Raw genomic sequence first — 16,891 nt, 5'->3', positions numbered from 1 at the left:
TACTGCTTGTTTACTGTGATTGTAATTATGCAGTGGAGTCTTTAAAAATTGACTTAGCGTAAATAAGATTATTTTGGAACTAAAGGTATTTTAAATAATGTTGGTTTTTTTCTTATTTTATGCCCTCATTTCCATTTCCCCAGGCTTTTCTAATAAGGCATGTGTCAGTTGGAATTTATAAAAATTATTACTGATGTAACCTCTACTAAGTCTCCTCTGTTATTTGCATGATAGTGTATTATCTCTGCATTTTTATGACTTTTTTTTATGCTGTGTTTACAGTGGACTAGATAATTATCAAGCATTGCCAGAAAATCATGCTAATTTTCACATGACTGGCTTACATAGGTATATTATTGTTTTTTGTAACCGATGTGGATTAGTTGTATGAGGGTTTATATCTGCTCTACTAGTGTAACAGCTGAAGCCCTAAGGGCTTGGACCACTGCCAAGGCAGTCATTTACAATAACCAAACCTTGCTTTTCCATGTCTATCTGCATAGTTCAGGTTGCACATAACTCACTGGCATGATGAGGAGGGTAAATTTGCTTTCAAAATAAATTACCATGCTGTGTAATGAATACCTCGTGTGAATAAGCTGGTTTTGAAAGGGCAGGCAATCCCCTCTTAGAGTTACATTGCAGTCTGCTAAGTAGGGAGAGGCAAACATCGTGAAAATTGGGTGTGATTTAAACCTCTCAGGTGAGGGTTGACCAAGCTGGGTTATAAGAAGCAAATCTTACTCACATGCACACACACACACACACACAATTCTTTCATGCATGACCTGTGTATTCCACTCCCACTTGTATTGTTATGCCCTGTTTCAAACCTTTCTCTAAATAAGCAAAACATAGGACCTTGTTAGTGAGCTCAAAATATCTTTCTTTTTTCTTTTTTTTCTTTTTTTTTTTTTTCTCAGAGCCAAGAGCTAGGTTTAAGGCTTGTTCTGTTCTTTCCTCTTTGTCTAAAAAACTCCTGCTGCCCTATTCATCAGCTGGCGTTTGTCCTGAAGCACCACAGACACATCTCTATCTAGCAGACCAAAGTCTTGCATGTCCAGAGCTGTCTTTTCTTTGCACAGCTGAACAAAAGCCCTGTGCAGCCCCTAGCTAAGGGGTGAGAGAAGGGAAAGGGTGAGCCAACACCTTTATTCCATTTAGGCCACGTGGCTCCAGATGGGCAGGAGTGTGTCCAGCACAGCCACAGCTCCATGTGGGGCACTCAGGGATGCTGAGCAGGGTGCTCAGCCCCAGCAAGCCCTGGAGGGGCCTTTCCCCATATCAGGTGCCATATGGCAGGTTTGGATCTCTTCACCCTCTCTTATCACTTCCATGGAGCAGCTATGGGAAAGAGATGGAGGCTCCTGGGCAATTGCCTTTTCTTCCTCCATTCTGTCCATGCTCATTGTCTTCTGTGAAGGAGCACCAAGAAAATCTTAATTAGGATGCAGGGAATCCGATGCTGCCACCTTTTTGGATAAGCCCTTTGCAGCTTAGTGGAAGTTAATTACTCTCATAGACACTTTTGGATCATGTTTTTAGATCCATAGCAGGAATTTATTTTGCTATTGAAAGACATTCCAGGCTCCTGTGTATGGAAGAGTTCTCAAATTCAGTCAGATTTCAGCACTTTACCATTTTCAAGTCTTGCTTCAAGGATGTGGAATGCTGAAAGAAATGTATCCAAGCTGAAGGCTGGGAAATTATTTGAGATAGTTCTACTTACAAATCTCTCCTACAAATAACTTACAGCTTCTAGAAACTTGCATATGAGGTGGAGTTAGAATACATTTCAGATTAAATATTTTGCATACAGGGGCATCATAAAAATAAATATCTTTTAATGGACTAGGAAAGTGTGGAGATGAAAAAAGTCTGACTAGCTCTCCATAAAGAAAGAGTTTGGTGACAAATCTGAGTGGGATTTTTAGGGAAAGATGGTTTTCTCACACATTTTAGATAAATAACCCTCCTACATTTAATGATCTGCTTTGGTAATGAGGCACCCTGTGATTTACACCCTGGTAAGTGCTAGTTTATACACTAACACATGCACATACACAACTGAGGAAATTAAAATCTTGAAAGCCCAGTATGGTACAAAAATACTCCTGGAACCAATATATGTGAAAAGTGCTGCAATAAAAGACAATTTTAAAAAGAAAAGTAGATTTAAAAAAGGAAGTTTGGGTAACAGAATTACAGAATTGTTCAGTGAAATCAAATCTGGAGAGGACTGTGAGAGGTTCTAACAAACCTGGGCAAATTAACAACCTGATGGCAGATTACATTTAATAGAGAGAGAAACACAGTAATGCTCTTTGATGGAATAATTATAAGTACTCAGTACACACTGTGGGGTCTTGAATTAAGTGTGATCCCTTCATCCACTGAATCTACTTCTGTCCCATATGGAGCAACATGGGGAAGGATGTGAAAGAGATATAGCTACTGTGGGTGAGAACAGCAACACCAGGGCAACACATGCCTCTGAGAGGCCTTGCAGAGCAAATGATATCATTTTTTTTATTCATCTCTGTAATGGAATCCACTTTGGAGTGTCTGGCAGTGACTCTGGTAAGTAGGATCCTTTGGAAAGATGTTGTCAAGGAGCAAAGGACAGACAACGAGGCCAGTGGTCCCATGAGCTTACAGCTCAGACCAACACCAGTGTGAGCTTTGTTGTCTTGCTGGCATGCCCCATGCTGTGATTCAGGAAAGACTTATGAAGATTATCTTGATGAGTTATTATTTCTCTTTTGTCCCTTCTTGTTCTTCTTCCAGGAAAAGGAAATGGCAGAAAAAAAAATATTAATATTATTCCAGAAAAAATATAATGTTTAATTTGCCTGCTCCATGGCCATATTGAAAAGTAGAAATAGGTCTGGAAAGAGAAAATGAAAAACAACTGAAAAATTTGCATTTAAGCACATAAACAACAAGAAAATCTTGTATAAAAGATTTGTGGTATAAAAGACTTAACATTATGAGTAGACTTTATATATTAAAAGCTACAGGGATATGCAACTGTCTACTAGAACAGAAGAGTCACACTTAGTGACATCTGGCTGAAGTTTAATGTATTCATGCATAGAATATTCATGCCTTTACAGTGGGCTACTTCAGATTTCAGAGTATGTTTTGCTATGGCCCCTAAGACTGGAAGATGGGAGCTTATCTCACTGAGCTGGGAAGCTGCACCTTGTGTTCATAGAAGTGACATACAGACAAATAATGTATTAGATAACCCTTTTTCAGCTCCATGTTGTACTGAGAAGGATACTTGTTATGTAATCTCAAGGAAGAAAATTTTAAAACCTGTAAAGCAAATAGTTCTATACTACATGTAATTTAACTTGAGAATCCACAACCACTGGAACTCCACAGTTTCTGTGACCATTTTTTCATTTACAAGCAAATCCAGACATGATACAGTGCTCCAGAAATGTATTGTAGCACTGTCTGAAGAGTAGAGATTTAGAGAAGAAAGTGGCTCAAGATGAGCAATTAGAACAGTAAAGAAGGTATTTTGTACTTCTCTTCATTCTGCAGTTTCTGCTTGAAGAAAGTCTGTCTTTCTGCTCATCACAAGTCAAACTTGTAGCTTAATCCTGTGAGCTGACAGTTTCTAATGAAAAAGCCATTTTTCACCAGCAGAGCTTATAGCTGTTTCCTAAATAGTGGTTTCTAGCTGACTACACTAAAGCTCTTTCAGCTAATGATACAAATGCCACTAATGGGGTTTTGATGGAATTTGGAACTGAGTACCTTTGAATACTTATCTCCACCCATAAGCAGAGGCTTATTTACCCACCAATAGGTCTCTGTGCTTTTGGAATTCGATCGTGTGTATATGCAAAGACCGGGACTCAAACATTATTTTATTGCAAATCCTCTAGCTTTAGCAAGATGAAAGCCATCCCAGATTTCTCTGTTGCTCAGATTTCTCTGCAGCTGTGAGTATCAGCTGTGAAAGCAACACACGAGTGAGGTGGGAACAGGCTTTATTTCAGGGATTAAATCTAAATGCAGTACATAGTTACATGGGTTTGTAATGGATTGATATAGGGTTATTATGGATAATATTTATTTAGACAAGTCAAAAATGTTTAACACAAAGGCATTTTCAAATGGAAATGGCAAAGCATAGTTTGCAAATGCACAGGCTAAAATTATGTGTAATTTCAGTGAATGGGAAAGACTGAATAGCAGACAATTGCCTGTGGGGGGTTTTACAGTCCCAACTGACAAAGAGAATGTCTATCTAGCACAGAGCATATAAATCAACTCCATGGCTCAAAGAAATTATGTGATACATCAATCATCTGCTTTACAAGTATGCAGTGAGGCACTCAGTCATTTGTACATCCATCACAGGTCTGTTCAAGTGACACAGACTTAGTAAATTAATTGGACGAATCAATATCTAAATCTAAGAACATGTTCTCCTCATTTTTGAATGCTGGTTCAACACTACTGAAGATAATTAAAATATTTCTTATTTTAAAGAAACTGTCAAGTGTTTTCCCTGAGGATATCTACAGCTGGAAAATGGTTCATTATTCTTTCCATTGGGTTTCCATACCACCTGAACTAGAAATTATATCCTTTTCTCTCTCTTTCTTATGTTATTTTTTCTTTTAATATGGCTTTTATCTAGCATCTTTTCAAGTCAGAGATTCAAATGATTTTGCTGGCAGTCAAAGGGGTGAGAGAAAAGTATTCCTACCTGCGTTGGTGGTAGTAATGCAAAAATGCACAGCAGAGTGGGTATGAGGAATCTGGGCCACACATAGTAGACCAAATTTCTGTTTAATTTTGTTCTGTCATGCAAGATAGATAAAGTTAATTTCTGATTATCAAGTGGTCAGCCACTGAGGCCAAGACATTTTCTTACTAGAACGGAAGAATGTTCTCCATTTCTTCAGAATCCAGCTTCTGGTAGTATTTAGTACCTGATGCCAAAGACAAAAGTGAACAAAACCAGTAAAAAAGCTGTTAGTTTAATAAGATTTTTTTTTTTTTAACAATCACATGGTGTGCTACATTCCTTTGGTCTACAAAGGTTCTATTTAGCAAGAGCAATAAATAAATAAATAAATAGCAAGAGTTGATCTCCTCAACTAGAGTGTGATTTTAATCTGTTTATTGCCCATTTTGTAATCATTGCTTCAGCTCATTTTGAAGATAATTCCGTGCTTCACTGTAGATAAATAAAGAAGTCTGTTGCATTGTGTGACAAGGTCATAAAAACATTTTGACAGGCAATTGATACTTCTCTCTTAAAGAGTATCAGCACTACAGATAAAACGAACTCATATATGCATTGTTAAGACCACATATTATTATTAAGACTAGATCTGTGAAATACCTGAGTGCATCCCCTGGCCAGCTTGTGTCCACCCCTCCTCACCAAGAGACATTTCATGGCCTGCCCAGACTGTGCTTTTGAGTATTGGCAGGGGCTGGTCTTGCATGTCCTCACCCTCTGAAGAAATTAATCTCTGACCCAAAATGTGTTTCTTAAAGAAAACTTGTTTCTTCCTCTGGCTACTCCATATGCCCTGGGGTGTCAGCTCCTGGAAGTCTCAGACCACACAAGACACCCAAAGCATCTTGGTCAGTGCTAGTAAAACAGTGAACAACTTTGTTCTGGTTCTAGCTTTGGAGATGCTGCATTTCTTTGCAGTTTATAAATAGGTTTCACTATTTTTCTGTCTAGAAGTTCCAGATGACCCCTTATGTACAATTTTCCTCTTTGCACAAAGAGGTTATAATTGGCTAAGAATGCAATTGTAATGTCATGTATTCTGTAAATCCTATTATAATAATAGTTAATACAGTGCCTGCAGCTCATTTAAGGTAACTTAATGGAATCCACACCCCAGGACTCCTCAGTGTCTCTTCTCTTAATACGGTGTGCTTGCTCTATGCCTAATTATAGAGTTTCCATTTTGTGAAATCTTTTCATCCTTCTGAATAGTTAGCTCAGGATGTCCTAACAGAATTTTTGTAATGCACTCTCTGGATTTGACAGATACATGACAAATCAACTCTTTTGACCATTTCCATTAATGGAAATATAATTATTTCCAAAACAGCAGTGCAGCTGCACAAAAACTTTATTTGGCCTATACTGTATTACACCATTTACCTTTAAAATAAAAAGAAACTCTGCTTTGGCTCAAAACAGCCACCCTCCCTCACAATTATTTTGAAGCCTTACTGGAAAAAGCATTACTGTTTTTGATATCCCATGGTACTTTTGCATAAGTCGGAGAATTCAATTTAAAGGGAAAAAAATAAATTTTTCCTGAGACTGAGCTCAAGGGGATTGTGGGGTGGGTGTCATCTCATCTGATGTCTATAAAATGCATGAGTCTGGAAAAAGAAGGAGTCAAGCCCATGGGACTGCCATAGATTAGAAATGCCGGTTTAAAGGAATTTAAAATGAATCCAAACCTTCTAATTAAAAAATCCTGAAGTGTGAGCTGTCATATGAAACCATGTGGGGTTTTGCTTTCCTGTGAAACCAAAACCTTTTTTTTGGAGATAAGTGGACTTATAGACAGAAGTAAAACCAAAACAACAAACAACTGTGTTAATTCCAAGAAACATTTTGACAAGTGCTGATGGCATCTGCCTTCTATTGCCCATAGTTACATTCTTAAAACTTGCACATGCTTAAGTGTTTCAGAATTGTGACAAACAAACAAATAGAAAAGACAAAAAAGATGTTAGATTTATTTCTCTAAGCCATGAAGAAGGATTAAGAATGGTCTGGAAGAGGATGTGGTAGGATCCACTCTTGCTCTTGAAAGATAAAACGAGCTGCTGAGAGGGGGTACCTCCCGCATATTATTACTGAAGGTGTGAAGTGGAAATCTGATATAATTTAGATAACTGTCAAACCTGTTGGGTGGGGAAGACAAACACCACCCTACTTCCAAAGCATCCTCTAACTACTGGTCGGTAATAAGCTTGTGCAGGTGAGAATGGAGGATGCTGTGAATGCCTCCTTCTGTAAGAGCAGACACAAAACCTTGTAGCTTGTTGGAACCCTGGGCACCCTTCCTGAAACCCGTTATTTGGGTATTACGGGGCTGTGGGATGAAGTGCAGGTGGGAAGGAAAGCCACAGTTCCTGCCTGCTTCCTAAAGGTCTCCTTTTGGAGTGCCGAGTTTTGCCGTCAGCGATTCAGCTCTACGAGCAGGCTCCTGGCAGGCAGGAGAAACAGATCTGATTCCTGTAGGTTGGAAAGACCTGTCAAAACTGGAGCATTTGTTCACAAGCTTGGTCTATTAGATAAAAACAGGGATTGATGCTCTTGAGAAGCTTTGATGCTCTTGAGAAGCTTTTCAAAGGCCAACCTTGAAAGGCAAAAGTTAAATAGCTGATGCTATAATTTCTCCCTCGATTTTCAAAATATTGGCTGCTGAAACTTACTATGAAGCACTAGTGCTGCTCAGGAGGTACCTGCAGAGGTTCCTATACAGCTAGAGTTGCAGATAGTACCCTCTAAGATTGATGTCTAAAGGCTAGCACTTATTAAGAAGATGATGTTTGGATTCTTAAGGATTTTTTTTAATCTAGCCCGCAGGAACTGAGGCTCTTTGAAACATAAATATATTTTGGCTTAAAAAGCTGTCTTTTCATCAAAACAATTCCCCGAGCCCCAAGATACACTTACTGAAAGAAAAATATATCTACATGCAAAGCCAAATGCATACAGAAATACAACACAATCCTTTTTTTCTACATAATAAATGACAGCTACTGAGGGAATGGCTACAGATGAAAAGAACAAACTAGCTTTCTTTTCAAAGCACCAAAGGGAAATACATGGAACAATGAAACTGTTGAGCAAACTCTGTCAAGATAAATATCATATATCTGAAAAGAAAAGTACCTTTAAAATCCGATTACTATAACTGGAAGAATTTCAGACATCTGTGTATTTCAATCACCAAGGGTTTTTGTTAAAATTGGAAGTTTTTCTGTTTAGTTTTGCTTTCATATACGTCACTGAAATGTTATAAGGTTTTCAGTTCCGGCTGTATCTGAGGGTGGCTTTTGTTTTTCAAATTCAACATGTCTGCTAACTATGCTTGTTATATTCCTAATGTGTCAAAATAGCATTTAATATAAATATTTGGATTGATTCTGAGCATTGATACTGCAGAAGTTCCTGATAAAGCACTGCTTAATGCTTTCCGCACTCTGTAGTTTTGGGTGGACTCTGACGATCAGGGTCTGGGAACTCATCCCTAGAAGACACCTTAAAAGATTTTTATGCTCAGATAGTTCCTCCATCATAATGTGCCTCTTCTAGGGTCCTGCATTATAGGCACAACTGGAAGACGAAACTCGACTGCAAATTTGTCATTTCCTGGGCTAGGTACAGCCAGTGTCACTGTTTTAGTCCAAGGCTTTGCCTGCATTTGGGGGGTATTTCACACCCAATTCAGAAGACAATCTACTCACAGATCTGGCTCCTCCTTGTTCTCTCAGGCTTGCCCGTGCTGGCAATGTTTGCAATATTTTGTCTCTTTGTGCTCTTACAGCTATGGAATTGCTGCAGTAGTCTGTGAATCTGTGTTTTTACCACATTAGCACAAGCTGAATTCTGCACTGAACCTGTGCTTGCCCCAATGAATAACTAGAAGAACACAGGAAAAAGGCAATTTGGACACTCTCCAAGCCTTGTATCAGTGCCATGGATGCCATTAGCAGCCTGATTCTTTCTTACATTTCATTCCAGCAATACTGCTGGAAATAAAACCTGGAGGAATATTTGTAGATATATAAGCCGATACAGCTTCCTTTATGAGCTGTCAACAGATCTTCAGAGGACGTTGCTCCTTTAAGTTTTGCAAGAAGTTTTAGGTGGGGGGAAGGTCTGATGCCTTCATAGAACATTTGTCAATATTATTTTTTCTTTCAGTGAAACTGCTGCGTATGCTTAGTTTTGAATTTTCGGTGTTTTGGCAGCAATCTTGTGGTGAGGCTGATAGTAACAGACTTGCTCAATTCTGTCACAACCTCAAAATCTGTTTGGCTCTAACGTGATTGTTGCCAATTTTGTGTGGGTTGGGATCATATGCTATCATTTCACTAAGAATGCTGCTTCAATTTCTTTGAGGGAAAAGCATAGGCTCTTCTTGGACCAAAGCCACAATTCATAAGTCAATTAATTCTGCTGATGGTCTTAGTGATAAGGATGGACCACTGCTTATGCTAAACCTGCTCTAAAGTTTTGTGGACAGGAAAAGACCTCCATGCTGAATAAATCTTTTGGAGGAATGGAAAAACTAAATCTCTGACTCTCTAACCACAAGTGGGAACTTTATTCAGAGAGATCTGTAGCTATGAACCAGCATTCCTACATCTGATTAAGTAACTGAATGCAAGCAAATACTTGCACTTTGAAAGCAGAAGCAACTGCTTTTCAGAGTTGCCCATGACTGTTGATACTTATAAGTGTGCTAAACATTTTCCTATTTAACAAATTCAATTTTTCTTGATGCTATGACTAGACATAAAGTGAATTGGAAGAGAAAGTATTAACACATCCAGAAGTGCTGTTTTGGTGCTTTTATGATTTGAAATAAGCAGTGAAATATACTTCCTTCTTTCCTTACTCCTCAGAACACATGGCTAGAGACAGTTCACAGCAGCAGAAGCAAAGGACCAACAGTCATGCTCAGTGGACAGGCAAGCTGTTGGATGCTTTACACTGAACTTTTGGCCAGCCTTTTTGTGCAGGATCAAGTCTTGTTAATGATGACAGCATCAAATGTCAAACTGCCAAATGTCCAGAACTAACACTGTTTGCAAAGCCAGACTGCAAGACCATGCAGGCCCTATTCATTCTTTCCTTAGAACCTGTATCATGGATTGCAAAATTTGGTTTAAATCTAGTTTAAACCAGGTTTCAACCAAACTGGATATTGCTGCATGGCTGACCAGTGTTAAAAAAACATCCATCCAGATAAGAATAATGTTCATATAGAACCATATGGCATAAGTCCCTCAATTTATTTCTTGGGTAGAAGTTTTAGAGCTTACTACACCAATGCTACCCCATTGTCATGTGTTAATGCCAACATGTATGTTTATATTGATATACAAGTTTTATTGTTCCTAGGGTGGCTGACAGCAAAATCAGGGAGGGGTAGGATACTGGATACCTAAGCTGCCTTGACAGCCAGTCTCAGGGAAGTGTTGGCAAATGATCCCACTATTGCTGACAGTGGGTGAGCCCATGCTGAGGCCACACAAAGGATGTCATAAGTGTTTTGGTGCCTACATGCCATTACTCTCCCAGGTGCTGGGAGCTTCCCCAGGTCAGAGCCATTGCTATGCAGGTGGAGTTTGCCTCTGTGACTGGCTCTGATGCAGTGGGCATGTGTTGTATAGCAAGCTGCATAAGTGACCCAGCCCCTTTTGGCTCCAGCCAGGAGAGCCAGAGGAAACCCACTGATAAGAGCTAATCATACCCCTGACATAGCAGTAGCCTATTCATTTAAGTAATTTCAGTGTCTATACTTGTTTCCAAATGGTGAATAACAGTCATTGCCCTCACTATCAGGCCAGCATCACTCCACCTCCACTGCCTCTTGCAAAATAAGGGTGTAGAATAACATAGGCTTGTCATAGCTGCAAATGATTCCTTCTCAAGTTTTGGACTCACACAGCACACAACAGTGGCATTATTTAGACATCCATTTATACCCCCCCCCCCCCACAGCTTTGCTTCATTTCTTCCTCTGCACATTCATGCAACAACCATAGCAACCATAAATTAACCTATGTGAAAAAGTACAGAATTTGTTAATTTGCTTTCTGGAGATATTTGTAACAGAGGTCCCACTCCTGTAGACAAAGTGAGATTCTTCATTGCTTTAAACAGAGAAGAGGATTAGTTCCTCACTATGTCACTGAGTTTTCAGAAATTAATGGAAATATTATTTCAAGTATAGCACAGGTAGACAATGACTCTCCAAAAACATTTTGCTTCTAACCAGCCTCATTTCCTTTTCATTTTCAGCTCAAATGATTCTTTAGCAGGGAATATGAAAGGGAGAATGACCAGGCACTTTAAAAAGAAAGGGTCAAACCCAAGTACAGTAGGCAATCTTTTCTTGTAATGAAATGCTCTTGACCTTGCTGTGACAGTACTTACTGCAGTATTATGAAAATATCAACACTTCCCAGTGAGAAGGACATTGAAGCTTTCATAGAGCAAGTGATATTTGTGTTCCTCAGGATATGTACATCTCAGACAGTGGAAATGGAAGTCTTGGTGCAGCAGGGCAGTTGGTGAGTGCACCATGCACTTGCTGCTGGTGGGTCCAGGTAAATTTCTGCTCCTCCTGCAGCCTCACCTTCTGTTCTTCAGTCAACTATATCTGCCCCTCTTCCTGTATGAATAAGTTTGTGTTCCAGACAAGGTTAAAGGATGTGCCAGTCAGCTTCCTTGCACAGGGACAGAGATGACTGTAGAGAGCTCCTCACCACTGCCAGCACAGATACTGCACAGGCTAGAGGACATAAGAGGGCTAAGGCAATGGTGACTTTGGGGCTGGAGCAGGAAACCTGGACACCCCCAAAAGACTTACAGGTCTCACAGAACCCCTGAGATAAATTGCTTCTGATCCTCTCAGCAGCTGTAAATCACAGCTGACTCAGGTCGCCCCTGCACACATCAGAGCCATTATCCTTCACCCCCTCTCACCAGCCTGCCAAGACCTGGAGCTGTGCTACAACAGAGCTAATCATTCAGGAACAAGTTCAGCCCTTTTGCTGAGTAATTCACCCATTTCTGAGCAAATCCTGTATATATATGAAGTTTTGAGGGCTTGTTAATCCTGTTGGTGGGATTTCAGATCTACTGTCTCACTTAACTGACTTCAGCTCCTTTGTATCTGAATACATGGCAGAACTACAAGCCTTGGAAAAAAGATCCCCAAGTGCTCGATGACCATCAAGAAAATATGCACAACAAAAGGGCTTCTCCACTGGTATAAACCCCACTGTATGTGTAAACTGATTGTCATACTTATGTAAGAATGTATTAGAGGTTATCACTTCATCATGAAAATTAATTGGAGGATTGGAAAATAAAGCCTATTCCAGATTCTTTGAACTGAGATTTGAGTTTGAACAAATCTTCAATCTCTTTGTTATTTAGATTTTCCATGTGTAAAATTGAGATAATTATCCAATTAATCCTTAAGCTCAGTACTTCAAGATGCCAAATATTATCAATTTCCCCTGGCTTGTGGAAAGCATGCATCACTGCATGAGTGGTCATTGTTTTATTTCTTCTCATATACAGAAAAATACAGAACAATCAATATTACCACTAGTTTTCTATACTAGTGCCTAGGACAGAGGGAGGATATAGTCTAGAAGGTCTGCAAACTACCTACACAATAAGCACACTTAGTATCTGAAGCACAATCCAGTCATATCCTCTCCCTGGCAATAGGTGCTATGTGGCTGAACAGCCAGAGAACAATTATCACTGTGGGCAGATGTGATTGTTGCTGAGACATCTCACTTGCTCATCTGTGGAAAAATGCTCCTTGCTCAGGCCAGAGGCAGTTCAGAGCAAGCTGGGAGCATGCAAGGTTCACTGATTATTTCTGAGGGTTTACAGCCCAGGGCAGAGAATTAGTTCAGGCAACGTGGGAACTGACTCCAACATTTGTCCAAATCTTTAACCAAACCTGAAATGAATTAAGTGAACAGTCACTTTCCTGCATTAACTGTTTGTAAATGAGAGTGGGATAATGCACAAGTGAATGACTTTGCTCTGGTTAGAGACAGCAAGGACCAGAAAACAGAGTCTTATGACACTTTCAGTCTGATTCCTGGAAAATTTGGAAGGTATTCACAGGTCTGAGGGACCCTGTGAACATGCAGGAGCTCTGCCCACTCTGATCACCTTGTTCATTGTGAGTATTGTGTCAGCTCTGCAAACAGCTACCTTTTTACACCACTGTTTACTTAGAAGTTAAATTCCACACTTAACATTATTTCAGACACATTTTATAATTTTTATTATAGGGTATAATGCATTAGTTTATTTGTGATAGTTTAGTCTTTAGTTTGACCTCCTTAAGTCTACATAAAAAGAGAAAATTGGCAATAAGTCCCATTTTTAGATAGTCTAGACATGATATCTGTTTCTATTACACCTTGTCTTATTTTGGAAAATACGACCAATTAAAGGTTAGTTGGGTTTTTTTCCTGAACTTGATTTAGGATATAGGTACATGTTATTGTGAGTCAACTGGAAGAGCTCAGATTTATAGCTCTATTTGTTACTTTGTCAGTGTGTGTTTTTCCCTTGTGTCAAGTGCAAGATTGTTTAACCCTGGATGAGAAGGCCATGATGACTTCATCAAAAATTGAGAGTCAACTTGACCGTGGCCTACAAATATCTCCCTGGTGGAGCAGCTACTTGTAACACAAAGCTCTTCAAATAAAGGATAGAAAAGCTTCCTCTGACTGGAAGATGAAGAAAAGCAATTGATAAGAGAAATAAGGGAAAAAAGGTTGAACAAGTAACTCATATAAGGAAGGGTGGATTTTACATCACTGGAAATCCTGAAGTCCAAACCAGGCATGAAATGCCAGAAGTGAGGGGGGGGGGTGAGGTGGCAATAAACCTGACAAGATTCTGTAGCCACATTATGCAGAATTTCAGATGAGATCATTGTGCAGTCTACAAATGACTCTACAGTTAGATACCCGAATTTCCATTCCATTCAGTATTGCCTGCTCTCAAGATTCCTATTCATTCCCATGGAATAAAACACAGATATGATTCTGAACCCAAATTCAAACTCTTTCAAAATCTGAGACTACAAACTTTGGATCTCATATCTTGGCTTCAATGAAGTTTTAAACTAAGAGAGAAAAATGTAGTTTTGAAAAACATATTCTATTCAGTGCTTTTATTTCCACCATCTGACATAAATAAAGATGTTAGCTGCTTTACAATGATCAATCCAAATGACATTTATATGCATTGTTTGGATTAGTGTAGCTCTACTGTTGAAAAAGCACTGGTAAAATTTCATGTAAGTGTGGGTAAGAAAAGTGCTGATTTTCACTGCTGATTTTCCCTTGACTTTGTTTTCTCGTGAGGCAGGATTTTTTCACTAACTGAACAGGTGATGTAGCTACAGCATGCTGTACATTCACAATGAATTGCTGTGTGATGCAGCATTTACATTGCACTGCAGGTTTGCAGTTTCATTGTTCCCTGGACCCTGTCCTGTGAACAACAACACAGTCCTTCCTCTTGTTACATCAACCAGGCCCATTCAAACTGATCTGGCTCCCAACATCATCAAACACAGCTCTGGTTTGCACTGTTGAAGGCAATGAATCACAAAAGCTCTGATTCACAGAATGTTGCTCAGTTATGCCCTGAGGTTGGCTTTAGGCTGGGATAAGGTCCTTGGTTGAAAGAACACGGTTAACCCAGTGCCAAATTCAGTTAGCCCAGTCTGTCCTCCAGAAAAATGCATTTTCTGTCCCCTGGCAATGGTCACAGAACCTCTGGAAGAGGGTTATGTGGTTATGTTTTTTCAGGTTAGATGTGAGCTACTCCAAACAGCTTGGACTTGTAGAGATTAGCTGCATGTTTTACGATATCTTATGCATCTACTAATGCTATTAGATCTTTGTGCTCTGCTTTAACTGAGTTTTTAGTCCACCAATAGTATCTGTTTCTTCCTTCCCTGATAATCTTAATTGAACAAAACATTGCCACAAACTATAAGTTTTCTCACAATTTGACAACTGTCAAGGCAAAAGCACAATATTTATTGAAATTAAAAGTTGGAGTCTGAATAAAATATTGCTTTAAGGAAATGAGGACACTTTCCCCAATAACTAACAGCAATGCTGAGTGCTTTTTTGTTTTTTAACAATGGTATGATAGGAATTTATTTTAAAAAATCAGTAACACAGTTGAAGAATATTATTGTTTTCAGTCTTGGTGACTCTTCATGGAAGAGCATCCTTCAGACCCCACTGGAGTATCTATATTGTGGCTGTCCCACAAAAAAAAAAAAATAGTATTTGGCACAACTAGAAAACTCTCTTCTCCTTAGACATAAATAATGACATCTACTGCCTTTGCTGGTCTGTGTTTATGGTAGCAATAGCCTGGGGAGCTGTGCTGGCAGCTATGGGCTCCTGCAGCTCACTGCTCCCAGGACTGGCACCCTCTGTAGAGACACTGTGCATTAAAGAAACCCTGCCCACCATTTCCTTTCCCCATCCACAGTTTTTTTCCCTGCCCACCATTTCCTTTCCCTGCCCCTACCTCTGCAGGGCCAAGGCAGGAGAATGGGGCTGCACCACCTGGTCTGCAGTGTAAAATCAACACACGCTTGGAATGGGAAAATGCAATTCAAAACAGTGACTCACAGGGCCCTTTTCTTTTCTGAAAAATCACAATACCTTACACTTCATAAGTTTACCCCTGATTATAGAAACAGCTGGAGAGGGGCCTTGCACTGTCGCCTGAAATACACACTTGGGACGGCAAATAATTTTAAGTGTTGTAAAGCAAAAGGCACCTCAATAGGAAGCTGTGATGTATTCCCTCTGTGTTTTTCAGATGAAGGAGCCCCAGAACAAAGGAGATTTGCTGCCCAAGTCGGAGCCCAGGACCCTTTGGGGCAGTGAGGACACAGGTACGGGTGGTGCTGGGGGTGGGCAGCGGGCTCTGCTTCGGATGTGCCTTTACTCTGGGCTGAAATGCTTTGTCTCCCAGCCAAGCTTAATTGAAGGATGCTTTTCATGTCAAAATGAGACACAGGCTCTCACCCATTGAGTGTTTGCTGGGTGAAAACAACAACAACCTCGCTTGTGTGCATGGCTGCAGAGCACAGTGTGCAGCACCAAGGCTCCAGAGGAATTATGCCATGACACAATGAGGAAAAACAACAGGATTCTAGCAGATCTGTTTAATAAGCTGTCAGACACGTTTCAGCATTGACCCGTGGTGTGAGCAGAGCTCTCGTTAGCTACAAGAGCCTGAGCCACTCAGTGACCCCTGGTCTGTGTGCAGAACTGAGCTGTGCACAAAGAGAAGCCTCAGTAGTTTTGGCATAGATAGAATAAATTGACTATCTTAAGCTCACATGCATTCTTCTTACTCTGTCTGCTTTCTATCTTGGAGTTCTGCTTTTTGGAGGGATGTGGATTTTTTGGGTGTTTTTTCTTTGTCTTTGTTTCCCTTTGCCTAATCATAAGCTTAGATATTATTTACAAATGGAAAGTGTACCAGATTAACTTGGATTGTTGGTGCTGTAGTTAGATGACATATCAGAACTGCATTTAAGCCAAGAAAAAATTACCCCTAAAAATGCTGTGACTACACAGTGCAAAAGTCCCAGTGAACATAAACTGCTCCCAACATGACAGTAGGTGTCTGATCCTGAGGCAGATTTCATTTGGATTTCCTGCTTCCTTTGCCATTTTTGCTACCGTCCCCCTGGGAGAAATCCCAGAAGCCTCCGTCCCCATTAGGAGGAAATCTTTCACTTCCTTGCTTTGATTCGGAATGCTTAATGCTCTTGGTTAATTCCCCTGACCTATAACCAGTCTTGGCTTCTATGCATAGACAGTAAATCCTGATCTAGATGATAAACTTTTATGAAACAAGTTTAGAAATACATTTAATTAGCTAAACACGCTCAGTCAGTCATGAGATCTCACAGTAGTGTGTGAATGTTGCAAATTACACTGATTCCTAAGCAATGGTACCTATAGCTATAATAATAATGAAAAAAAAAAATATATATATATAGGAATCTGGACAGGGAAGGTGATTTAACTAATTTGAGTGGTGTCTTCT

General features: G+C 39.7%; 1 protein-coding gene across 1 annotated transcript in view; it reads left to right on the top strand.

The window, feature by feature from the left end:
- LOC306816949 (uncharacterized protein) overlaps positions 1–16,072 on the top strand; it is a 40,784-nt gene extending 24,712 nt beyond the window's left edge. Inside the window, exons 3-4 of the mRNA XM_079333423.1 lie at positions 15,650–15,734; positions 15,851–16,072. Of these exons, the coding sequence (XP_079189549.1) occupies positions 15,650–15,734; positions 15,851–15,960 (195 nt within the window). The 3' untranslated portion in view covers positions 15,961–16,072. The remainder of the gene's footprint in view (positions 1–15,649; positions 15,735–15,850) is intronic.
- The last annotated feature ends 819 nt before the right edge of the window (positions 16,073–16,891 follow it).

The sequence above is a fragment of the Erithacus rubecula genome (genome assembly GCF_903797595.1).
Source record: "Erithacus rubecula genome assembly, chromosome: 2".
In the NCBI taxonomy this organism is placed as follows: domain Eukaryota; kingdom Metazoa; phylum Chordata; class Aves; order Passeriformes; family Muscicapidae; genus Erithacus; species Erithacus rubecula.
This window is presented reverse-complemented; position numbering and strand designations above follow the sequence as displayed.